At 37.3% G+C, this 24,239-nt stretch overlaps 1 protein-coding gene across 3 annotated transcripts in view; it reads right to left on the reverse strand.

Annotated features, from left to right (window-relative positions):
* The window catches only part of LOC107750760 (uncharacterized protein C1orf21 homolog), a 25,464-nt gene extending 1,915 nt beyond the window's left edge, over window positions 1-23,549 (reverse strand). Inside the window, exons 1-6 of one of the 3 annotated variants that reach the window (XM_016566287.1) lie at window positions 23,375-23,549; window positions 14,220-14,343; window positions 3,951-4,036; window positions 2,518-2,583; window positions 2,369-2,439; window positions 570-630 (exon numbers count right to left, since the gene is read on the reverse strand). In XM_016566287.1, coding sequence (XP_016421773.1) covers window positions 570-630; window positions 2,369-2,439; window positions 2,518-2,583; window positions 3,951-4,036; window positions 14,220-14,310 — 375 coding nt within the window. In that variant the 5' untranslated portion in view covers window positions 14,311-14,343; window positions 23,375-23,549. The remainder of the gene's footprint in view (window positions 1-569; window positions 631-2,368; window positions 2,440-2,517; window positions 2,584-3,950; window positions 4,037-14,219; window positions 14,344-23,374) is intronic. The other 2 variants (XM_016566300.1, XM_016566293.1) reach the window with 2 other exon arrangements.
* Window positions 23,550-24,239: the final 690 nt, after the last annotated feature.

Consider the following 24,239-nt stretch of genomic DNA (forward strand, 5'->3'; position numbering starts at 1 on the left):
AGAACTTGAGCTGCAAAGAAGAGTGGCCAAATATTGCAAAGTCTAGATGTGAATTTTTTCCTGACATGTTGGTGTTATATCTTTCACTTGGATGTTATAAGTTGCACTGAGTAAATACAGCTGGATAAAACAAAACCTGTGTTTTGATTATGATATTTTGATATGATTATTTGAAAGGTGGGTGATTCTTTTATACCCACTCTAACCCTGTTTCAGCTTATTTAAAACTAAATCTAAAATGTTTAGATTCAACCAATTTTATACCAATTGATCTCTGACCTCAAGAGAGAGACACAAAGATAGATAAGAGTGGGAGAGAGAAAGGAGGAAGTAAGTACTGGGAAAAAACCAGAGCCATAAATATAGCATTTTATCTCCAGAGTTCTACAGGAAGTACCAGACAGGCGATGCACATGACGGAAGGACAAGACAATCTTTTAAATGTCACAATCTAGATAAACAAACAGTCCTCTGAAGGGTGGTCTCATGTACACTGGCCCTTTAAAATCTCTAACCCATCTGCTGCCTGCTTTACTTCTGTGCCTCGTTTTTTTTCCTCCCTCCCTCACCTTCTCAATCTTCTCATCCAGCATTCTGAAGAACTCCTGCTGACTCTCTGACGTATGTATGCTGAGAGATGGAGAGAGAGAAAGAGAGAAAGTTAGTGGGGGTAGGAGATGGGAAGCAACAAATACACTAGAATTTTCCATTACAACAAGCATAAAGAACACAAACACACTCACAAGCTACCAGCTCCTGTAGGATCCAGAGTGGCTGGGCAGGAATCATTTTTATAGACACATTACAGCAGGGACCATAAACCCTTGCCTCAACACACACACACACAGCACATTAACTGAGCATTACTCCATCGATACACATATAAAACAATAATGAACGGTTCATTCTTACTGAACATGCTCTCAAACACAATTGCTTTACCTCCAGTCAGCACCATACACCATACTTAATACTTTTGAACACCATATGTATTAGCTTTCTGTGCAATGTGTTCATAATGTTCAAAACCCAGTGAAAATTAAAGTCCATTAAGTCATAAACAAATAAAATATTAAGATCATAGATTAATTTACACTTAAATACTTCTAGATGGTTTGAAACATTTTCATCTACTGCCCAGTTAAGCGCTAAATGTTTCATAAACAGCTAAAAATATCACCCAAAAATTATTTCATTATTTACTCCTTACTTCATTTACCTTGATTTTGTTTTAAGACCTGTATCATTTTCTTTCTTCCATTGAACACGAAGATATTTTGCAGAAAGTTCATGCAGCTCTTTTCCATATAAACAAAAATGAGATTGGGGACTGAGGCAGTTTTTGCTGCATGCATTTTGTCAAGATTTTCACTAGGAATTTTTGGGACTATATATATATATATATATATATATATATATATAACGCAAAGTAAAATATATAGTTATACATTTAAATACTGTATGTATAATATCATCAATACAGGTATATTGCATGAGGGTCAATAAATGAAAAAAATGTAATCTATGGTTGAACTACCCCTTTAAATGACTTTTAACAAAGAAAATAATTATAAAGTGTTAGCTTTTTTATTTATTCTTTATTTACAATCATTTCATTATTTACTCCTTACTTCATTTACCTTGATTTTGTTTTAAGACCTGTATCATTTTCTTTCTTCCATTGAACACGAAGATATTTTGCAGAAAGTTCATGCAGCTCTTTTCCATATAAACAAAAATGAGATTGGGGACTGAGGCAGTTTTTGCTGCATGCATTTTGTCAAGATTTTCACTAGGAATTTTTGGGACTATATATATATATATATATATATATATATATAACGCAAAGTAAAATATATAGTTATATATTTAAATACTGTATGTATAATATCATCAATACAGGTATATTGCATGAGGGTCAATAAATGAAAAAAATGTAATCTATGGTTGAACTACCCCTTTAAATGACTTTTAACAAAGAAAATAATTATAAAGTGTTAGCTTTTTTATTTATTCTTTATTTACAATCACAATTGTGTTATTGATGCTTTAGAAATGCAATTTCACTACAAATAATTATGCCATTAAAACACTTTGAAATTTACAATTGCATCTGAAGGCAATAAACACATCATGTTTACATACAATAAATTGTGAAACATATGGCACATTACGTTCAAACAGAACATGCAAATGAGATCCAGAGGGGATAAGACAGGCCACAAAGCAAAACAAACCACACGCAATTTACAGACTTCTGGCACATTTTCAACAGAGCAAGAACTCTAATGCCCTCACCCACACACACAAAACAAACAGAAACACACGCACACCGTAAACAGAAAGACACATGTATAAACCCACTCACTTCGTCTTGTTGGCGCTGGGCCCAGGCACCTCTTTGTGCTGTTTGGTCCTTTGCTGCATCGAGCTCTTCTCCTGCAAACCCCCGGAAAGAACACGTTTTCACTTACTACTGTTCAAAACAAAGCCAAATTTAGCCTCCGCCGTCCGTCCCTGGTGGCCCTCCGGTGCAGAGGCCCTGTCGGCTTTTAAAGCTTGGGCCAGAACCAGCTCCTCTGCCTGGAACACAGTGTGATACAGAGGCCCTGGGAGTGACCTTACTCTGGCCACTGCGAGAGAGAGGGCTGCCCTTGCTTTCACTGCGTCTCTATTCTCCTCTAACCCCCCTTATCAGAACATGGGTATCCAAGCACCTGCTCTGCCTGTACAACTTCATTAAGCAGGGCAGTTTAAAGGGGACATATCATGGAAAAAGAACTTTACTTGCTCTATTTGAAATGTACTACGTAGACATACTCATTCACAATGCAACTAAACAATTTATGGAAACTATGATGCAAAAGCATGTAATTCTTTACACATTTTAATTATAATGTTGAAATCATGAGCATTAGGGGTAGAAACAGGACAATAATTTTATTATGATCACTAAATGATATGATGTATCTGAAATTCGGTCAAGTTTTATTTGATTGCTTTGATGCATAATATATCATTATATAATATAATTATTTAAAAAATAATACAGATAGAATATAATCAAGAATGTATGTGCAAGAAATACACCGGGAACCCAAAATAGTGGATTTTTACATTTGAAATATGTAACTATTTTGGATAAGAAATAAAGTAATGATGTATTTTACACTCCCGCTGTGCACATTAACATATAACATTAACATATGACGACCCACATTTGCATATCAATGCCAGTATTTAACAACTTGGCAGTGACATTATTACTTTTAACAGGTGAAAAGGTTAGCCAATCATAACGGAGTAATTTACATAAAGTCTAAAAAGTAAAGTATTTTATCAGCCAGTTTAATTCTAAAGGTCATTATACAAGAAACCATGAAATTATTAGTTAAGTAGGTAGGAAAAAAAAAAACAATACGCATGTGTAGGTGTGTAGAGAGTTTCAGGGTTCAAAAACAAAAAATAATTACAAAATAAAATAATAAATAAATACAATTTTTTAAATATTCTTACAATAGCAACAATAAGAATAAGAATTATTACTTTATTGTTATAGTTGATAAAGCTTCCTCTTTAGGTGAAGAACTATTACAGATAAGTCCAGATGTCTGAGAATTTTTTAATGAGTGTGCGTATAAAAAAAATGCATGTAAAAACACCAGAATCTTAGATTTTGTCTGGTAATGTGAGTGTCTAAGTATGAGAGTCTGTGACAAAAAGGGAAAATTTGTCAAGAGTTTCCCTCTCCCACATTCCAAACATGTCGGCACACGTGTGCACTGCATACACTTATTTTTACCTATCAACGTATAAGCCAACTACAGGCAGATGAGCCTCAAGCGATGCGTGTGTGAATACAAAGCAAAATATGATGGACACCACTGCACAGGAAGAATTTCCCAGAGGTGTGTGTGTATGTGTGTGTGCGCATGCATTTTGTTTCTCACCAGGTTCTCCTGGTTGCGTGCATTTACTCTGTCTTCTTCTCCACGCATGTATTTCACCTCCTCCACTCCCTTCATCTTATATTCATCTACAATGATAGAGAAAAACATAAGTTAGAGTTTTATTCAACTTTCATTTATTTAAATTTCAGGCTGTTGCTCACACAAATCTATTATATGGCTTCAGAAAATATAGCGCATGATTCATAGGGACAACTTATATGATACATTTAGAGTGCTTTTTGTAATTTTAGAGCTTGACAGCCTTATTCCTCATTCGCTTTCATTACACTGAAAAGAGTGGTCATATTCAAAGCCTTATTTTGTTTCACAGGAAAAAAAAGCAAGTCATATGGGTTTGGAACAAAGTGAGTGAGTAAACTGAGAATTCACATTTGAAACCCCTTCTGCCCTGCTCTAACAGATGAACGTTTTGGATTTTGCCCTTTCTCAGCCATCAGTAATTACCAGCGGCCATGTGCATGTTTGCATGTTCATGCATTCACTTCCTCATAACACATACACACACCCACACGTATACATAAATCCGTCTTTTACTCTTGTCTACAAATCAGCATGAGGCAATCACAGCCCACTCAATCTCCGTTTATCTTTGCCTCTATCCGTCTTTCTCTCCTTTTCTTGCTGTGAACGAACTCCCTGTCAGTTACCATCATGACAGCTGGAGTGGGCAGCCTGTGAATGTGACTCAGTGCGTCCCATCAGCACAAGCACAAAAAGCGAGAAAAGGGAAAAAAATGAAAGAGAAATATAAAAGGAGAGAGAACAAGTGAGAGAGCAACGCCACCAGTCTTTCACAGCTTGAGGAATGTAAACATGTCTCTGCACAAAAGACCACGCTTCAACATGCTGACAAACACGGACACACTAAGCCAAACCAAAGAGAAACATCACACACAAATTAAAATCAAACTTTAATTGATTTGGCTGTGCTGTGTTACAAAAAACAGGCCTCATGGATCCCAAAGAGCCAGACACATAAATGCATATACATGCATACATACGAATACATCTCTCTTCTCTCACACATACACACACACTCGCATGTACGCAAGTAGGGTGATAGCATTACTAAAAAAGGAGATCTGAGGAACAAATCATTTCTAATCCATGTTTTCAGGACGAGAATCATCCGTGAATCAGCATCTCAGAGAAACGGAGGACTTTGGAGTTGCTCACCATGAGATAGAGTGACATTTTGTCAGTTTAGTATGTTCCAGACGGGCTATTTTTGGCGATAAGATGAGAGGTTCTCTTATGTAGGGATATTTGGATTGGCTAATTAGTGATAACAGCATGATGCTGACCTTTAGGACCTGATGGAGAGCAGGATGCTTGCTTTCTCAATAGACAGAAATGCAGTAAGGTTGGCCTCTGTGCGACTTTTATTTTATACTATTATATTGGAGTATAATATTATAGTAGAGCGAGGATGGGAAATAAAGAGAATGAGAAATGTTGCAAACTGGATTCATGAGCACCATGGGATGTCTTAAAGAACGGCTGGGTGAATATTTATATATAAATATTTTATTCATAAATTTAAACAACTCTGAATATTGTGTTGATTTTTATTAGGCCATTCAATTTCCTAAAGGCCATTATGGCAGGCAGTTTTGTGCCTGCGTCTTGTGTCATGACTCATGAGTATGATCGTACCAAGGCAAAGATATTTTTACAGCATCTCCAATTTTTCCATTTCAGTGTTTAACCCCTGAAGATAGAGCTGGGCTGTTCGAACTATGCAAATTAATTTTTTTAAAACATTTTTTTTATTAAATTTAAATAAAAAAAAAACAAAAACACAAATTCAGTCATTCATTTGTGGCATTACTAAAACTGTTCAATTAGATCCCAGAGTGTTATTTTGCATTCTAAATAACTCATTTATTCACTAAATGAGCACAAAGATGATTAATTATGTTCAGACAGACACGATCAGTGAGTTTAAAACAGTTTTTTTACTGCCACGTCTTTCATGAACAACCTCTTTGCAAAAAATTTAAATAAATAAATAAATAAAATAAAATAAAATACAATAAAAACACACCAACATGCTTAAGGTCAGATGTGATCAGGCATGTAAAAAATAAACTTCAATCACTCTCTCTTAATGTTGGTAAGTATCCTTCAGATTGATGTGTAGAGCAACAGGTGCTACACACAGCTCAAGGTTTGGCACATTTTTCTACATTTTACGCTTATTGTTAGTCCTTCTGATGAATAAATGAATTAATAATAATTTCAAGGAACATAATGGAAAATTTTATTCCTCATGCATCATTTTAAATCTACTTAGCAAATATGGTTAATACGATGTTAGCAATTTTAGAGAAAATATTTATCACTCTGCTTTACATTAAAAAAATTAAATGTTAATTTAATTACATTAAAAAATACATAAGTTTATTATTTTGTTAACATTAAAAATTATTATCAACCCAAGCATCTGAAAGGTAGTGTATATATACACACACACACCCTGTTCTTTTAATTCAAGCTGAAAAAATGTATTTACTTTTTCAGACCAACATCACACCACATATGCTAATCATTAGGCCTCCAATGTTTATTCTTATCTTTTTCTGTATTCGTGACAAGATGCCTTCTGACGACCAGGTAATTTAGGTGTCTGGCTGCTCGTTCGGTGAAATCGAAACAAATCGGACGACACGACCGCTTCCACAACCCCGTCTTCCTCTCACTTTTACCTTCTGGCCTAATTTCAGATGTGTTCAGTGCTGTGAGTGGCGTGTCTGAGGAACATGAGTGGGCTGCTTTACTTTTAGAATCAGTGTGGAGAAGCTTTGCCCTGAAGCTATTCTATAAGTGGGTGTCTGTTAACACAAGGAGTCCACCGCGAAGGAGGAGAGTTTGTCAATCTCGCACCCTCTTCGATAGTAAGTGGAAGATTACTCGTTAACGTTATTGCCGAACTGAGAAGAGTTATGAAATAGTAAAAACAAGAGACACGTTTTGTGCTACCTTTAGACACATGACCGATACCACGCCTCTGGTTAAAGATCAGTCGTTAAACATCTGAAGTCATGTGTCTAAACCTCAGAAGACAGCGTGTCATGGAGATGATCTGTTGTGCTACTGTACGCCGTTGCTGTTAAAAACATTAGCTAAACAGTCGCTTTGTGAACGCAGTCACTTGGTGACTTTGAAAAATGGCTGTATGAAATGCATTAACCACAGCCTGACGAGTAAGTCATGTGTACACACACCCTCTTATGCTTTGTTCAAACATATAGTGGTTTTATCGCTAAAGTCGATGAGTGGCTGTATTATTGGGCCATGTAGGGTGTTCCTACTGCTAGGTGGCCTGTTATTGTTAACTTGCTAGCAACTAACTAGCAATAATCTGATTACAATTAAATGGCAATAAATCAGTTCTCATCTCTAAAATGAACTAGAGGGGAAAGCTTTTCTACTGTAGTAACATTTCTGAAATGCATTATGCATCATATTGATGCATGAATCAATGCTGGCAATTTCTCACAGTTTTCCATGCATCATTTTTTTTTTATATTGCTGCATGTGGGCAGAAACAAATCACTTTGCAAACTTCTTAAAGCTAAGTTGGCAATACAAGGCACCAGCAACCCCAAAGTCATAAGTTTGATTTCTAGGAAAAACAAACATATTAAATGTAAACCTTGAATACTGTAAGTTGCATTGGATAAAAGCATCTGCCGAATGCATATGTAATGTCCGGAAGACATAAAGTCATATAAAACAATGAAATTGCTCACAATAAATGTTAACATGGATCCTGATATCTTTTCCTAAAATCGCAAGATCGATCTTTTACTCTACTTGAGTTGTGGATGAGTTTGCAGAATGTACTGATTATGCAATAAAAAAAAACTGTATCATGAATTAATGGCAAGAAAAACTCACAAAAACAAACATACATACAAGAGTATTGCTATCGTTAACAAACTATTACAAATAATTTTCATTAATTAAAATATAAATATTAGATGAAAAACTTATTTTATTTCAGTTAGTTGTCAAGACAACGTTTTTAAATTTTAAGTTAAAGAACTAAAATTGCTCAAACTGAAATAAAATCTAAATCATAGCAGTAAATAGAAATATAAAAAACTAATGAAAATGACAAAAGCACATACAATTCCTAAAAAGTAAATAAAAAAATATTTAAAAATATATACTAAAAAAAATAAAATAAAAAAATACTTAAAATGCACTCAGCATAGCCATATTCAAGAAACGAATCTTACAAGCTAGTTCTTTTAATAAATAGTTCAAGAGACAAGTTACCGGATTATATATGCCTGAAAACCTCTATAATTTACAGCATCATTCAAAGAGAATTTATTTCATATGGAAGTAAAATGGAAATTATAAACAGAAATATACAGTACCAAGTAACAAGATGAATCAATACCCAGTTCTAACAGTAAAACTTTTCTCATGCCTACATCGCGTTGCGAACGGTCGTTGTTGGTCATGTCAGATATGGCCGGCTCTTGTTGAAAATCCAATGTCTTCCGGTCACTTCGCCAGTGCAAATCGGCGTCAGTGTGAACGCCCCGTTACAGATTGGCAGCAAACACACTCACACACCAATCTCAACAGCTCAGCACAGATCGCATGTAACCAGACAGCATATTCTGCGCCTGCTGCCCCTCTTGTTTGTATTAGGGCAGCTCGGCCTTTCCTGTCATTGTGCGTGCCGGTGACATTGTGTGTTGCTGGGATCGACTAAGCACTGAATCACAGATGAGGACACATGCACACACTCTCACTGCCTGAACACTGACACAGTTTGACTAGTAAACAATCTGTTGGCACTAATCAAGTCAGGGCGAGAGCTGAGAGTTGAGAGAGCGAGAGGGGCGAAAACGGTCTCCCTCTGTTCTATTGATAGAGCTGTTTGACTGACAGCCGGGAAGGGCAGTGGAAAGAAGGACATCGTGTTGGCAGCAGAAAGGGAGTAAAAGAGACATAAAGATAGACAGATCAGAGTTAGCAATAATCCACAGTAACCAGGTCACTGCTCTGTTCGCGCTGGTGAATATAATACTCATCAATCTGTTGTTTTGCCTTACAGTTCACTCAGATTATCAGAATGCCACATGAGCCTAGAGATCACACGCACAGAATGAAAGAGATGAGGACCAGAAGATACAGTATAAACACTCATAGCCCCCACATCTGAATACCGGTTCTTCCCCTAAGAAATAACATGTCAAAACATTGTCAAATGATTAGCTGAATGACGACACTATCCCATGAGGCCACGGGACAGGAGTAGTCGTATTCGTAAATAGTAGATGTCACATGACACTAGGTCAGTTTATATGGAGCACTGTATTCCAATTGGTTTAAAAGTCCAATTTAGGGATGTAACGGTATGAAAATTTCATATCACGATTATAGTGACCAACGTTATCACGGTTATCAATATTATCACGTTTTTGTTCAAATTAGATGAAAATGTTCAAAAAGAACTGATACACACACTGAAAACATTTCAATAAGTTTTATATTTGAAAATCAACAAACAACAAACACAATTAGCAGCTGTATGCACTTTTTTTTTTTTATCGTGATTTATCGTGAAACCGGTAATCGTTCCATCCCTAGTCCAATTTGAATGAAAATGCTTCATGTAAACACCTCATTTGGAATAAAAATGCCCAAACTGATTGACATTTCAATGGGTTTGAGAAGGGTGGGATAAACCTTCTCTAAATCCGTTCAATAAGACATGTAACACTTGATCAGACTGAAACCGAAAACTGGAGCGCTGACCTTACGTTTTGAATATGGATATTTTTCTAACAAAAACGCATCGATTCGCTACAGGAGGCCTTTGTTCACCCCCCGGAGCTGTGTGAGACACTTTTTTTTAATGGATGGGCGCTTTTTATTTCACTTCTTTGGGACTGAAGCACTGCAACACCCGCTGACTGCAATGATAGAGCTTGGAATAGCCAGGACAATTTTTAATATAACTTCGACTGGATTCGTCTGAAAGAAGAAAGTCATATACACCTAGGATGCCTCGGGGGTGAGTAAAACACAGCCTAATTTTAATTTTTGGGTGAACTAACCCTTTAAGTCTAGCGCAAATTTAAGCACTCTCAAAAAACTCCCCTTATAATCAAAGCCGTCTACGCTGTTTGATGAATGAATCTCCTACTTACATCATACGCAAATCTGCACTTTGTTGAATTTAGTCAGCGAGCACGCACACTGAACAACAAAACTCCGGTGTTTCAGCGAGGACTAATCTATAAACGCCTCTGATTGGCCATTGCATTCATAAGCTCAACAGACACGTTTGTGATTGGTTATAATGTGCAACACTGTAAAATGTGGAAAAAGAATCATGGTGCAACATTAAGCAGATCTAAATTTAATGTTGCAGTCAACACTTTTCCATTTCATTTTAATTTTATTCGCGACAGCAGTAATGGATTTAGTTTAACTGTACAGCAGCATTTTTGTCCACGTGTGTTGCCATAGTTTCTACAAGTGGAAACCGATAGCGTGGATATTAGGTCATTGAGGCGACAATGAACCGGGACGAGCCATTCCCTGCGTTCCATTCGGAAGGGCTCGTCCCTATGCCCTAATCCCTTCAAAGGGTTTACCCTCCGGGTTGAGCGCTTTGAAGGGTTGAAGGGTGTAGGGGACCAAACAACTGTTTCTTGAAGTGCCCTTCTGTGTCATCATCACGTGCCCACATGGAGGCGCTGTTTATTTAAAATTTTAATTTCTCTGGATTTACAAATCCTTGGGAACTTTTGGGATAATGTACGTACACAACTGTGTAAAAATCTAACAAATTGTGCCTTTAAATAGGTTAGGTAATGGGAAGGTGGGTGGAAAAGTAGGCAGAATAATGAAAAGGAGACAGCCCATTGCAAAGAAAGGAAGGACACAAGGAAAGTGTGGCCTTGAGAAGAACGCCAGATATGCAGAGGGAGGGACAAATGTCAGGGGAGGAAAAATGGGAGTTTGCGATCCCACGTCACTCACTCTTTCCCTCGTTCTCAGACCATTCCCCACCATCTCACACACTCTGAATCCTTAGAGACAGAGAAAAGAACATGGCAGGAAGAGGGAGAGAGAGGGAGAGCGGGTGGGCGGCAGCCTCCTGTGGCTGGACAATGAGTGTTTCCTGTGTGGATTTTCTGCTGCTTTACCCCTAATTCTTAATCTCCTATAATCTCTGTCACTCTCTCACAGGTCGCACACTAAGTGCTGCTGTTATCTAAACCCTTTAAAACATATTTACACCCTCTCACACACACAAAACTCAGCGAACACACTCATAGGAATGAGTCACTCACTCCAGCTGATAACGTTATCCTCAAACACACGCCTGTTGGTACAGATGTAGCTGACAAGTCTTTACATAGACTAACAAATCAGTATGACTGCCCAGAAAGATGCATCCAAGAATTCCAAGAATGTAATCAACTTCCCAAAACATTGTAAAACATTATTCCCTGCTTGGACATAAATTACTTAACTGGCTGTTAGTTCTGCTTAATGTTTAATCTTGAATGTTAGCCTACAGTATGTCAATGACACGGATGTTAAAAGATGCCTTTCTGTCCCTTATATTTGCATTACTTCCCACAAATCATGTCTGCTTGAATAACATGGATGGAGCTATCACTGCTGGAGCCTGTTCCAATTGACTATTCAAAGTAGTGCTGGGCGGTATACCGGTTCATACCGAATACCGTTGTTTATTTTTGTTATGATATGAATTTTTAAAATACCGCAATACCGGTGTATGTCGCTTATACAACGTTCGGAACGCGAACATCCAAAATCACAGTAGGGCTGGGCGATATGGGCAAAAATTCATATCTCGGTATTTTTTGGCCGATTTGCTAAGCTCAGTCTGTGTCCTCCGCTATATTTTCAGATGCGCTCGTATCAAACTACTGTATATCGATATAAATGGTATTGCCTCATATCGAATCGCTAATAAAGAAAACATCGATATATCGTACAAACTCGATATACCGCCCAGCCCTAAACCACAGTACATTAAACTAAGCCAAAATGCCCAGTTTTGTGCACATTTTTGAGCTAATATTACCCACAATCTCCCTATGAAAGAGGAGAGTCATGTCTAAACTGTGCATGAACCTGAAAGCAGTTTTAAGATAACAAATTCAGCTAAAGTTTACATGCAAACAGTACGCAACACAGGTTGGTCTGTGATAATCAAGACAAATTTTATGATATGGTGCACCAATACTGCATGCCAAAGTGTGGACTTTCCACTTATTAGCAAGTTACATATTTAAGACATAGTCTGGGACAATTAAGACAAAGCCAAAAAACAAACTGAAAAACAGGCTCTTATCCATCAACAGAAATCCAGTGGAAAAATTACATTCTCAAAATGTGACAGCCTCCCATGGAAATCAATCAAACCTCTGGATATTTGAATATTATTAATAATGGCATAAGCATAACAGACTAGATGGTGACCGACCGTTCAAAAGAACTTTGCTTTGGACACCTAAAAAGCCAATTTGCATGGAAAATTACCAATTAGTCATTGAGAGGACTCTCTTATCCAAAGTGACAGTATTTTAACTTATGAACTACATGTACATTTCCCTAATAGAAACTTGGAGTTAGATCCAAAAAATAAAAATTCTGTCATCATTTACACACCCTCTATGTTGTTTCAAACTGCAGGATGTCCGTTGGATTCCAAATAATAACACTGGAACACTCACTTTAAACACACTTTCATTATGTGGACAAAACATTTTTTTAAATGCCCTCTTTTGTGTTCCAAAGAAGAAAGCAATTCATACAGGTTTGGAATGACATGAAGGCGAGTAAATGACAGAATTTTAATTTTTGGGTGAACTATTCTTTTAAGTGCCTTGTTTAAAGAAGAGCAGGTCATATGGTATTTTAAAGTGTCCTAATATTGTGTTGGAGTCCCGCTAGAGAAAGTTAGCCAGCGCTACCATTGACAAAGCACCTTTGCATAAAACAATAATATAGTGCTCCAATCCGTTCTTATAATAAATGACATAAAATACAAAAACACTTACGCAAGCGAATGCCCACAGCTAAAGTTTAGCTGCTAAACTGTGAACACTTAAAACAATAATGGTGGATACGTTAGCCGAGTGCTAACGTGACTAACTGATGAAACAATACAGTTTGTAAACCAAAATATGTCTACTGTAATGTTTGAAGAATGACAGACAAAAGACGCTCTGTCTTAACTTTTAATTAGAATGCAGAACAGCTGTTTCACAGGCGCACCAGCCTAACTAACTGGCTCGTCTCTCCCGCATTAACCCTATAACTGCCGGTGCAGCAAAATAAACAGCAATTTCACAATGATTATAAAGTCTGTGCACTACACTACATTCTTTATTATTAAACGAAGTAATTAGAACAACGTCCATCTACATTAATCGACACATTCTTAGGAAATAGTGGGTTCACAGCGAATTATCAGAACTACTTCAGTAAGACAGTAATATCATGCTTTACCTGGAAACCTAAAGCTGCACTAGGTGTACATCACATATTAGCACAAAAACTTGATATTTTGAGCACTCAATTCAAAATGTACACATAACGTATCAATCGTACTTACAGGTTGTGCCTCGGAGAGCTTGTTAGTCCAAATTAAGAAGATAGAAGAAGTCAACGAAGATAAAAGCCAAGATTAGAGAAGCAGTCCTCGGTAAAATGACATGCACACAACAAAAGGTTCGAATTGTATTTCTGTGGTATCCTTGAACACAGCGTCTTCTCAACATGATGTATACACACTAACTAGTCTAGCGGAAGTGTTTGTGGGCAGGTCAGACTAGCGGGCAGGCAGGGATTATGCAAATGTGTTACCCAGTGACGTAACAGGCAAAAGATTCGAAAATATCACGACTCGTTAAGGCGATTCAGAATCGACAATATCTTTATTTATCATGCACGTTTTTGATTAACAACTTTTCATTTAAGGATAGCTACGTTATAAACTGCAAAAGAGATATTTTTCAAAAACCCGTATGACCTGCTCTTTAAGGCCACAATGGTCATTGTTCATGCCTCGCCTATTGTAGGATTTAAACCTACAATAGTTTGATTACCAGTCTGGATCTTTAAATATTAGATGCACCATCCCTAGTGAGTAATGCGGGTCAAAGTCATCAGATGCTGCTGAATGGTTATATGCACTTTTCTCATGAAGTTATGTGTGTGTTTGGAACTGACCAGTGAAGAGGTCTCCGTTGCTGTAGGCTTTGCCCCGGCCCTCTTCTTCGTTGGGCACAGCCGACACCTGCTTAGCCGAGGTGCAGCCCATGGCCTCATTCCCTCCCCCCTCTCACCATCTCACCTGAGAGAGACAGAAAACACATGCAGCAAAGTGGCTGACAGCACACGTTTAAAGTCAGAACAGACGCATGATTAGCTCCATTAGCGGCTCCGCTGGGTTACGTAATACCGATCATCAGGAAAAGAAAACACATCTGAGTTGAGCCTGAACAGATCCAGACATGCTTTCTATCACAGCCCGAAGCCAGGGTTACAGATTCATCCCCCCCTCCATTACTTACAAACGTGTGTATCTTAAAATTGAACCCAGGCCAAGACTAACACAAGACACGCATAACAGCTCCAAAAAGTATTTGGACACACTTAAAGTATGAATGTCACTGCATTATAAAACAAAATATCAAACCAATGGCATTTACACAAAGAAATATAACCCAAACACACTTTCCAACAAAACATGTAGGGAAGTCCGTTAGACATTTAAGGATAAAACAACATATACGTTGTTCAAAATGAAGTATTTCAACTATTTCTGATTGTCAAATGTCAATGGAAAATGTTAATTATAGGGAGTCGATACCAAACTAACTTTCTTGATTCTTAAAAAAAGACTGCTTATCTTATTATAAGTAATCAGTGCAATATAAAGTATGTATGTGGCATGACTTGCATATCCAAATAGAGTGCTGCAGGGATGACGCATTTTTGTAGACTAAAACCTGGAAATGAGTTAAATGTTAGCATTTCTGGTTATGTCGTCCTGCAGTCAAAGGGTTTTTTGAATGGGTTATTATTGGTTAAATGCCTGAAATAAACTCAGCTGTGTTAATTTGTGAAGATTATGATGAACAAAACCTGTAAGAACCATAAACTTTTGTCAGTCCCCGAGCTTACTTCTGCAATCATCGAATGGAACAATCCTATAGGGTTTTTGTCAAGGGAATCAGGGTGGCTTACAGATTGGCCAAAAAAAACAGTAAATCACTGCAGCACTCTATATGTTTTGCAGCCATTGCATATAAAAACACCTTCAGAATCTGTGGCAGAGAGATGAGAACATCTCATCCAGCAGGGACCCTAGACCCTCATGCAGGAATGGACTCGGAAAAGAGGGGGAAAAATTGAGAGAGGACAAAACAGAGGAGAGAAAGATCAAAAGAGCCAGCTACTCCTCCTCCCTGCTCTCTCCTCGTTTGAAGTCGTCAGGAGGGGCAGTGTTTAGCTCTGCCTTTAGCAGCACGGGGCCCAGGACAAAGCACCAGGTGTACAGGCGAGAGAAAAGCGTGCGAACGTGCGATTGTATGCGTGCGCACACGAGCCAGACCACTCTCTGCAGCGAGTCTTGAGCAAAAAAAGATCTGCCTCTCAAGGCTGCGGAGGTTTTGTGCGCCATCCCATAAAAGCCTGTGAAAGTATAATCACCCACAGTAGGGGTTTTCGATGAGGAAGTGTTTAGATTTACACCATCTGAAGTCTGAAAAGAGTGTTATCCATTCAAGTTGCTCAGAATTGGAATGGCCTTCATTTGTGAAGTTCTACACATGCTAATTTGACAATGCTCTCTCATTTTTGCTGTTGCTTTTGGTGAAGCTAGTGGTGCAGAAATGATATTTTTTAATATAATGCTGAAAAAGAGCAAAGACAAAAACTGATTTACTCATTGCGTTACCTAACGGGTTGAGAAAGTCTATTCACACCTCTTGTTACGGAGACATAAACAAGAAGCCATCTGGGCACTTGTGACAGGTTCACTTTCTCTTACACAGACAGAACACTGAAGTCTGTGTTCTGTAAAAGCTGTGCGTATACATGAACCAAGATCAGGGCCTGGCTGTGCGTTTCTATACAGGTCATGTGTGTGTAACGGGATGGTCAAATAGACCATCCCAGGACCCGGCTTAAACTTGTCTAATGGCTTAAACACACTTTGACTAATCAGATGCAAAAAAAAAAAAAAAAGTTTTACGGTGGAAAAAAAAATGTTTAAGGGGGAAAAATGTGAATAAAGCAGCATTTCTATCCTATTTGTTCAAGAGAATAAGGGAGAATTATCAAGTCACATTTCTGATGCACATCCAGGAATTTATTAAGGATAAACTGATATTAAAAAAATCCTACCAATAAATCATTCCAATAAGCCAGTAGGTTAATTATTTTCACCTTATGGCTGATAACTGAAATTTATTTGCATCTTGCACAAAATCTCAATTTGAATGAAAATGTGGCTGGAATGGTGACAGACAAACTTTCATAACTTTCATGCATAACACCTACTCAACCAACAAACATACCCATCAATCCATCATGTCTCAAAGCATTCAAACAAACACACAATCAGTTCTGACAATAGAAATAATTGACTAATGTGCGAGGACAAATGAATAACCTACTTTCGAAGCAACAGCCTTGAAGATGAAGTCAAGCAAAATAGCATCACACCCCTACTAAAACACACACAAACACACAGCAAGTACACACCCTCAAACAGGCCGCAGGGCTGAGAGCTGTCTGAGCCACCACTCACCCTGAAAAACAGGCTGATCAGGAGAGAACAAGAATCATGGCAAGGAGAGCACAAGTCCTTTGAATCTCAGCTGAGACAACACAAACACCAAACCCCTGCTCTGAAGAACCAGAGGAGACCCTATTCATTCATCTCCACCTGTGAGCAGGACAACAGCCCTCCACCATAATATTTACTCACCCGCAACGGTTGTAGCATCAACTCCCCATCCCAGTTTAAACAGATCACCAAGCCTGCCGAGACACACAGTGAAAACGTCTCAATGCTGTCATGATTATCTTAAGACTACAGCCTCTTTTTCTTTCCCTTTCCTTCCTTCTTTATGTCTTAAGCAGTGTGAGAGGTGGTTTGGGGGTGGAGAGATGTTAAAATAATAGCGCTAGTGTTTAAGAAGGGAACTCTCTAACCACGAGAAGAGAGGGGCAACAAAAGGGCTGAGAGAGAGACAGAGAGTTTAAGTCAGAGGAAGCAATGAGACTGAGAAACAGATGGGAAGATAAAGGCGTCAAAGATGGTCAAGGTGACATTTTGTAACCGCAGAACTTCAGCAAAAAGCAGTGGTTCTCAAAACAGCATCACTTAAACAGTAAAACAACAACTTAACATAATTATTGCGAGTTGATTTAATTGGTTGATCAAATTTCAGGTAGGTAAGGTTTTTTTTTTTGGTTTTTGAAGTGTCTTTTTGCTAACCAAGGCTGCATTTATTTAAATCAAAAATACAGCAAAAAAAGAAATATTGTAATTTAAAATGCATTTCATTTTAATATTTTTTAAAATGTAATTTATTTCGGTGATGTTAAAGCTGAATTTTCAGCAGTCATTACTCCAGTCTTGAGTGTCACATGATCCTTCCGAAATCATTCTAATATGCTGTTTTGCTGCTCAAGAAACATTTATTATTATTATGTTGAAAACTGTTATGCTGTCTTTTTAACATTATAAACATCTGTACTGTAAAAAAATCATAGAAGAGAGATGTTAAAATAATAGCGCTAGTGTTTAAGAAGGGAACTCTCTAACCACGAGAAGAGAGGGGCAACAAAAGGGCTGAGAGAGAGACAGAGAGTTTAAGTCAGAGGAAGCAATGAGACTGAGAAACAGATGGGAAGATAAAGGCGTCAAAGATGGTCAAGGTGACATTTTGTAACCGCAGAACTTCAGCAAAAAGCAGTGGTTCTCAAAACAGCATCACTTAAACAGTAAAACAACAACTTAACATAATTATTGCGAGTTGATTTAATTGGTTGATCAAATTTCAGGTAGGTAAGGTTTTTTTTTTTGGTTTTTGAAGGGTCTTTTTGCTAACCAAGGCTGCATTTATTTAAATCAAAAATACAGCAAAAAAAGAAATATTGTAATTTAAAATGCATTTCATTTTAATATTTTTTAAAATGTAATTTATTTCGGTGATGTTAAAGCTGAATTTTCAGCAGTCATTACTCCAGTCTTGAGTGTCACATGATCCTTCCGAAATCATTCTAATATGCTGTTTTGCTGCTCAAGAAACATTTATTATTATTATGTTGAAAACTGTTATGCTGTCTTTTTAACATTATAAACATCTGTACTGTAAAAAAATCATAGAATTTGTATGAAATATTCAAACTATTTTGAAACAGTTTTCAATTTAACCTTAGTTTAATTTGTAATCATTATGTTGTTTTGTCAGTTATAAGTTTTTGTTCTAATCATATTTGTTTTATTTTATTTTTCAGTTAGTAATTTCAGTGCTTTAACAAATTTATGTTGGTTGCTAAGGCAACATTAAATTTTTTTAGGTTGTTTATCTAATATTCATATTTTATTTCAGCTTTATTTCAAAGAACAAAAATGTTTTTAATAGTTTTGTTTTAGTTAACAATAAAAACCGTGAAATATGCCCAGGCAAACCAATTTCCCTTAACAAGCAGCACTAACAAATGTTTCCATACAGGTTTTCCCAAACACTCCTCTCAACTTCCAAGGAAAATCAGCCTATGAATGATTTGTGTCTGAATGTTAAGCTAGCGTGACAGGCTAAAATATAAACTCACTCACCAATCCATTCTTACATAAAACATCCCATGGGGTTTAAATTATACAATTTACTAAAGAATGGTATCACATACTATTCACACAGAAACTCATTCTACTCGTATTTCATGAATTAGGGCCAGTGTTTTCAGCCAAGACGGTGTGGAAATCTTACTTGCAAAAGCCTGAATCAATCCCTCCATCCACTGTCACACCGTACCACTCAGGGCTGTCCCAACACCGCCTGCGTCTGACTGACTCACTGACTTCACGGCTCAACAACTGATTTGTGCCTGTCACCTCTATACTGCGCGTGGGTCTGAACACTGAAGCTTGGTGCCACTACTGTCAGAAAAGAACCAAATGACTCATAAACACACACCACTCATATGACTAGTCAAACGAAACCTTGAGTACCTCATTTGTCTTCTAATCAGCATCTTCAAAACATCACACCTTTCTATCTTTCCTTTCTGCAATTACTAATAAGTACCATCTCTCTTCCAGTCAATGCACGCATGAGGCTACAGGAAATTTACTCTGGGGTCAGGTCTGTAATTTTTCCATATCCATCTCTATAATGCTGACAAGCGCCTCCTAATTCTGCCTATAAATATTCATTTGAAATTAGAAAACCATCTATTATATCAATTCTGTTGCCTGCTGCCGCATAATTGGTCTGCTCATTTCCTAAGTATACACACAGCTCTCTAATGAGCTCTTGAAAGCCTCCAAATGAAAATCCCTCCCACTGTGCAAAACTCATTTTCATCCCTTTACAAAATGTTTACTAATTCAGTGAAATTTGAATAAGGTTTAAAAATGCCATGCTTCCATTTAAATGGCACCGGTAGTATGGCACTGTTATTTAAACATTCAAATAAGCACGTTCATCCGTCTCAGCACGTACACGTGGGACAGCGTGGGACGTCCGTGTTTGACAATAGTAGAGGAGGATGTCATATCAGAACAGCGAGCGGCGGTTAGTCACACGCAGCCTTCAGCCTGACCTCTAACTCGTCGAACAAAAGCGTGACACAAAGCTCAACCTCAAAAGCCACCTCTGAACCACGCGGGGCTCTCTCTGAATGATTGGATTTGTAATTGACCCCATCAATGCTTTCCAAGGCAGGAAGGATCGAGGACAGTTGGTGTACTATCTCAGAGTGTGCAGTAACAGTATACAGTATAGCAGGGTCGCTTCAACTCGCTAGACAAAAATGACGTATGAAGCTTAGCCCTAAAATGCCACTATGCAAAGCTATCTACTTATGCAAATACGTTTTTTTCCCTTCATTTTTAAAAGTCGACATGAAACATAAGTTGACTTCATCTTTTCTTATGACACATATACTATTGAAATAGCTTCTCAAAAAAAAAAAAAAAAAAAAAAGCATGGTAGTATTTAATTTGGTCTATATCGGGAATTGATTGGATCGTTGTCATTTGTAACCTTCAATGACGTGCACTGATAAATCCTTTATAAAAAAAACAATATTCCATAAAAAAAAAAAATGTATTTTGATTTCATGGTGACTTTAAAAAGGATGCATTTATAATTATTATTTATCAGAATGGTGTAGTTAATGGTATGGACAATAACCAATAAATTACCAGAGATTAAAAATCTTTTTTTGTCTTAAAAAAAATACAACACTAAAACTATGAACAATTTAAATGATAAACCATATAAATGTGCAGTATAAAATGAACAGTATGAAAAATGTCAGTTTTTTTTAATGACATTTAATGCCCATTACACGTAACAGTTTTATTTATCACTAGTAGCTTTAATGATTAACTTACATGACAGCATCTAGAGGGATTTATAACAGGAAAAAACCCCTTAAGCAACCTAAGAACAATGACATACAGATCACCTCTTGTCGTGTTCAAAACTACATCCTTTGGTTACCAGCACAGGCCAGTCATAAGACACATTTCCTTTTTGTATTGTTTTACTTCAAAAACAAAGTAAATGCAAATGAAAAAGATTCTTGAGAGCGGTGGAAGAGGGGAACTTTGAATTAATTTCAGTCAGTTCCTCAAACAAAACTGTAGCTTTTAAAAAAAAAAACATGGAACATGCAGCATGAGTCATATGGACTATTTAAATCATTTCACATTCATTGTGTGGAAAAAAAGCAAAAACATTTCGCTAAATATCTCTATTTGTGTTCCACGGAAGAAAGAAAAAGTCATACAGGTTTGGAAGGACCTGAGAGTGAGTAAATTATGACAATTTTCCTTCAACCACTAGACCAAAATCCCCCACATAGTACAAGAATCACTCAGAAAAGGTTGTGCTGTCAGCATACTAAAATCAAGAGTTGTGATTCACAATACATTACACACACACATTCAACTTCCTCGGTCATCAGAACCACACCACACACAGAACTCTAACACCACCACAGGAACCTTCCACATAGACCTCCGGTAACTATGGTAACCTCCTCTCTGAGTGATATCACCCTGACATTGCATCATAACCCCATGAGCTAACTGGGTCGCTTTTCTCAAGACTCATGAAGCACGTGGGAAAAACTGAATAAAACAGGCAGAGTCGGAGATGGGAGCTGTGATGGTGGAGAAGATTGAAACTGACTGACCGAGAGGAGAATCCACAGATGCTATTAATAGCCATTCAGCCTCTTCAGTCACCAGAAAAAAAGCCATATGTGCGCAAAGCAACACACACACACTGCTTATGGATGAGAGAGCCAGATGGAGGCATCAGACTGATTAGAGATTGAGAGAGAGGGGTACAGAACCGACCATGTCTCCCCAGAGCAAAGTCCAATTCATTTCCGTAAATTGCTTCTTTCGAACGGTTTGCTTCAGAAAAAAAATAAATAAATAATTACTGAGCAGTTCTTTTATATCATCACATGATTCCTGACATTCCCGCTCTACAATATTCCTATAAAGTCCTATGAAACATATTTTGTTTGTTAATTAGTTTTTCAATAAAGTTATATTAAGGCATCTAATTTTATGTTATTCTAATTTAATTTTATCAGTTTATAAAAACAAAGCCGTTAAGAGCCTAAAGCTTATTTGCATTTACAATAAACAAACTAAAATTCATTTCTTGATTACAAAGTATTTTAAAATGCTGTTAAAACCAACATTACTTTGTATAAGCATTGATAAAACGGTCTTATAGTCAGGTTGTTAACATTTCAAGTATGTTTTATTTGTAATAATTTCATACTATTCACCCAATCATTCAAACACTCCAAATGTTCTTAGCATTATGAATCATATCTGTGCACACAGGGCCGTATCATGCGAGATTCCCTGTATGTCTCGTAACTCACAACAGGTCTGCTTTTAAATGTTTATATTTTATAAAAATCAATTTGTTTATGGAGAAAAGGAAAGGGATCTTTACTTGTGGAACCCTACTGTTACACAAGTTCTTTCAGTCAACAGAATCGCTCTGGGGTCCAATAGGATTATGTTATGGGTTACATCGACAATGCTGTCAACCAGACCAGTAAAGTCTCAGTGGATGCAGACTTCAGATTCTCACCATAAGTTTTATGAATACTGTGAATTCAGACCTACTATTCTTTTCATATACTATATAGTAGAAAAGTACAATTTCTAACTCAGTCATTGTCAGTTCATTGAGTAAGTGAGTTGAGCCGAGAAGCCGCTCGGACCGATTCACTCTAATTCTTGAACGAATCGATCGGGGGAGCGTTTCCCAAAAGCATCGTCACCCAACTATGATCGTTGAACTGTGTTGGTAACGACGGAACTTGCTTTTATAAAACGCACCTCGGCGGTTCTGTGATCTAGTTCAACCGATTCACTGAAAAGATCCGACTCAAAGGAACGATTCATTTACGAATCAGACGTAGCTAAATCACGCACAGCTCCCTCTAGACGTAAACATGTCTGCCATTCAAACACACCGCCATACATTGAATGCGCGCTAATGAAAATACTGCAGTAACAGAAGGGCACACACAGCTGCGCCACGGCAGAGACAGAGAGAACATTGTCTGCCCGCAGGACAGTGGACACACACACACGTGTGCATGCATGCCAACCCAGGTGTCTTTTGTTTTCATTACTTCCAGTCCGGTAGTACTAGGTAAAAATACGGGGATAAATCAATAAATGTCCTTGAAATGCGACAGAAACGTCATATCTACCAACCATTGATCTCACTTATTTCTGTGTACCATTGCTGTCTCTCAAAACCTAGTAAACTGTCTACCTAGACAGCATTTTGGGCATTATAGGCGCCCAAAAATGTTGCATTCGTTTTGGACGCTTAAGATGCCCGAAAATGCTGTATAGACTGGCAGCACACTAGGTTTTGAGACACAGCATACCACCATGCAGCTAAGAATCACTGTTCACAGATTAGATCAAACTGATCGTGCAAAAAAGAAGAACCAGTCAGGAACAAAAACAGGAATCGACTCACCAAAGACCAGCAACAAAGAAAAGCAATCGGGTTGAGTGTAATAATTAACACAAGCACTCCCCGAATTAGCGCAAAAATGTATAAATACAACAGGGAAACACTCACTTGTCAGAAGTGACCCGCTCGGTCCACTGGCGGCGGCTCACATACACCCTGACGGACGGCAAGAAGCGCTGCTGCTGCTGTAGTGATGTGGACCGCTGGCTTACAGCCCGCACTCCTGATTTGCTCGAAGAACTGCAGCCATCTTGCTGAAACCCGTGTAGCCTACCAACCACATGCCTAGACGTAGGAGGGGAGGAACTATTCAAATTATCTTCTTCTTCTTCTAATAACGTTTTATAGCGGATGGCAAACCAACTTCTGGTGCATTTATTCAAATTATCCTAAACATTTTCCACTTACCCCCAGTTGCATGTCTTGAAAATTAGCTTCCCAATATTCTCAATCGCTTAAGCCAAGAAATTATATGAATTTTTAGTAAATTAAAAAATTTTTTTTTTATATTTTATGCAACTCCTTATGCACGTTATCCTTATGCATTTTTCATCAATTTTAAATCATTTATAATTTTTTTTGTGTATTTACAATGATATATTTATTATATTATATATAGCATGGCAAACTAATAAACATATAATTTATAAACTATTCCGTTCAAAAGTTTGGGGTCGATAAGATTTAAAACATTTATCAGAAATATAGTAAAAAAAGGTAAAAAAAAATAAAAATCTTGTGATGGCAAAACTGAATTTTCAACAATTATTACTCGATTTATTTGATTTTTGTATGTAACAATGTATAAGACTTTACTGCCATTTTGATAAACTTAATGCATCCTTGTTGAATAATTGAATTAATTTATTTAAAAAAATCTTACTCTCCCCAAACTTTTGAATGGAATGATATATTATTTAAATTATATACATCACTGTTTTTTTTTCTGCGTATATATTGCTCTATGGTAAAC

Source organism: Sinocyclocheilus rhinocerous, unplaced genomic scaffold, assembly GCF_001515625.1.
Source record: "Sinocyclocheilus rhinocerous isolate Xijiao unplaced genomic scaffold, SAMN03320098_v1.1 scaffold2267, whole genome shotgun sequence".
Classification (NCBI taxonomy): domain Eukaryota; kingdom Metazoa; phylum Chordata; class Actinopteri; order Cypriniformes; family Cyprinidae; genus Sinocyclocheilus; species Sinocyclocheilus rhinocerous.